A 2806-nucleotide genomic window follows, 5' to 3' on the forward strand; every position below is an offset into this window, starting at 1 on the left:
AAAATCTCACTGGAACCACCCAGAACCTCACCGGGTTCTCCCAACTCAATGCAACGACCCAACAACTCAACGCAACGGTCGAAAATCTTACCGGGACCACCCAGAACCTCACCAGGACGTTCCAACTGAACCCAACCACCGACAATCTCACCGGAACCACCCAGAACCTCACCGGGACCTTCCAACTCAACCCAACTGCTGAAAATCTCACCGGAACCACCCAGAACCTCACCAGGACCACCCAGAACCTCACCGGAACCTCCCAACTCAACACAACGACCCAACAACTCAACGCAACCGCCGAAAATCTCACCAGGACCACCCAGAACCTCACCGGGACCTTCCAACTCACCCCAACTGCCGAAAATCTCACCGGAACCACCCAGAACCTCACCGGAACCACTCAGAACCTCACCGGGACCACCCAGAACCTCACCGGAACCTCCCAACTCAACACAACGACCCAACAACTCAACGCAACCGCCGAAAATCTCACCAGGACCACCCAGAACCTCACCGGAACCTCCCAACTCAACACAACGACCCAACAACTCAACGCAACCGCCGAAAATCTCACCAGGACCACCCAGAACCTCACCGGGACCTTCCAACTCAACCCAACCGCCGAAAATCTCACCGGAACCACCCAAAATCTCACTGGAACCACCCAGAACCTCACCGGGACCTTCCAACTCAACCCAACAACCCAACAGCTCAACGCAACCGCCGAAAATCTCACCGGGACCACCCAAAATCTCACCGGGACAACCCAGAACCTCACCGGGACCACCCAGAACCTCACCAGGACCTCCCAACTCAACCCAACGACCCAACACCTCAACACCGGCACCCAAGACCTCACCGGGACCTTCCAACTCAACCCAACCGCCGAAAATCTCACCGGGACCACCCAGAACCTCACCAGGACCTCCCAAAATCTCACCAGGACCTTCCAACTCAACCCAACAACCCAACAACTCAACCCAACCGCCGAAAATCTCACCGGAACCTCCCAGAACCTCACCGGGACCACCCAGAACCTTGCCAGGACCTTCCAACTCAACACAATCACCCAAAATCTCACCGGGACCACCCAAAATCTCACCGGGACCACCCAAAATCTCACCGGGACCACCCAAAATCTCACCGGGACCACCCAAAATCTCACCGGGACCACCCAAAATCTCACCGGGACCACCCAGAACCTCACCAGGACCACCCAGAACCTCACCGGAACCACCCAACTCAACGCAACGACCCAACACCTCAACGCTGGCACCCAAGACCTCACCGGGACCTTCCAACTCAACCCAACTGCTGAAAATCTCACCGGGACCATCCAGAATCTCACCGGGACCACCCAGAACCTCGCCAGGACCTTCCAACTCAACCCAACCGCCGAAAATCTCACTGGAACCACCCAGAACCTCACCGGGTTCTCCCAACTCAATGCAACGACCCAACAACTCAACGCAACGGTCGAAAATCTTACCGGGACCACCCAGAACCTCACCAGGACGTTCCAACTGAACCCAACCACCGACAATCTCACCGGAACCACCCAGAACCTCACCGGGACCTTCCAACTCAACCCAACCGCCGAAAATCTCACCGGGACCACCCAGAACCTCACCAGGACCTCCCAAAATCTCACCAGGACCTTCCAACTCAACCCAACAACCCAACAACTCAACCCAACCGCCGAAAATCTCACCGGAACCACCCAAAATCTCACCGGAACCACCCAGGACCACCCAGAACCTCACCAGGACCTTCCAACACAACCCAACTGCCGAAAATCTCACCGGGACCACTCAGAACCTCGCCAGGACCTTCCAACTCAACCCAACTGCCGAAAATCTCACCGGGACCACCCAGAACCTCACCGGGACCTTCCAACTCAATGCAACCGCCGAAAATCTCACCGGAACCACCCAAAATCTCACCAGAACCACCCAAAATCTCACTGGAACCACCCAGAACCTCACCGGAACCACCCAAAACCTCACCGAACCTCTCACCGCGCCCACCCACCACCTCACCGCCTTCCCCAAACTCTTCCTTGTCAAACCCACCGAAGGAAGATCCAAAACCGCCGACGAAAACACGCCGCCCGGCAAATCCGTCGCCGCCGCGTCTTGGAGGTTTTTCACCGGCCGCATCGAAACGTCGCCGATTTTTTTCGACACCCCGTCTTCGGAAACGTCTAAACTTCAAGAATTGGTGGAAAAAATCGATCCGGCGTCGGCGTCGTCACCGGATCTTCCCGTTCGTCACCAATGTCCCGTTTGCCGGCGGATTTTGAGTTGCCCGCGAGCTTTACGGTTTCATTTCGGTCAACACGGGGGAAAAATTTGGGGCGTTTCGGCGGAAAAACTTTTTCGGTGTCAAATTTGCGGGAGAAATTTTCCAAGCCGGGGGAATTTACGGCTTCATTTCGGGGTTCATCGGGGGGTTCCCCCCAATTTTTTGGCGCCGAAAAAATTCTTTCTCGACGCTTTTCAATTCCGCTTCCGTTTCGGGGGGCAATTTATTCCTCAAGGAGGGGTGGTTCTTCCTTCTCCAATCGGGGGGACACCCCAAATTTTAGGGAATTTTTGCCGACGTGAGGGAACCCCCAAAATTTTAGGGAACCCCCAAAATGAAGAAATTTCCGACAAGGAAGAGGATGATTCCGAAGAGTCCAAGGGGGGGGACCCCGAAATGGAAGAAGAGGAGGATGAGGAAGAAGAGGGAGGGGGTAAAGGGGGTGAGGAGCCCCCCGAAAAGACGGGGGACCCCAAAATGATGGGGGGGTCCCCGAAAA

The 2806-nt window shown here is 55.8% G+C and overlaps 1 protein-coding gene across 1 annotated transcript in view; it reads left to right on the forward strand.

Moving 5' to 3' along the window:
• LOC104470459 overlaps positions 1–2740 on the forward strand; it is a gene marked incomplete at its 3' end in the record, with an annotated part of 3932 nt that extends 1192 nt beyond the window's left edge. The window contains exons 2-3 of the mRNA XM_010085393.1: positions 116–1519; positions 1749–2740. Coding sequence (XP_010083695.1) covers positions 116–1519; positions 1749–2740 — 2396 coding nt within the window. The remainder of the gene's footprint in view (positions 1–115; positions 1520–1748) is intronic.
• Between the last annotated feature and the right edge of the window lie 66 nt (positions 2741–2806).

This window comes from Pterocles gutturalis, unplaced genomic scaffold (genome assembly GCF_000699245.1).
Source record: "Pterocles gutturalis isolate BGI_N339 unplaced genomic scaffold, ASM69924v1 scaffold2575, whole genome shotgun sequence".
In the NCBI taxonomy this organism is placed as follows: domain Eukaryota; kingdom Metazoa; phylum Chordata; class Aves; order Pterocliformes; family Pteroclidae; genus Pterocles; species Pterocles gutturalis.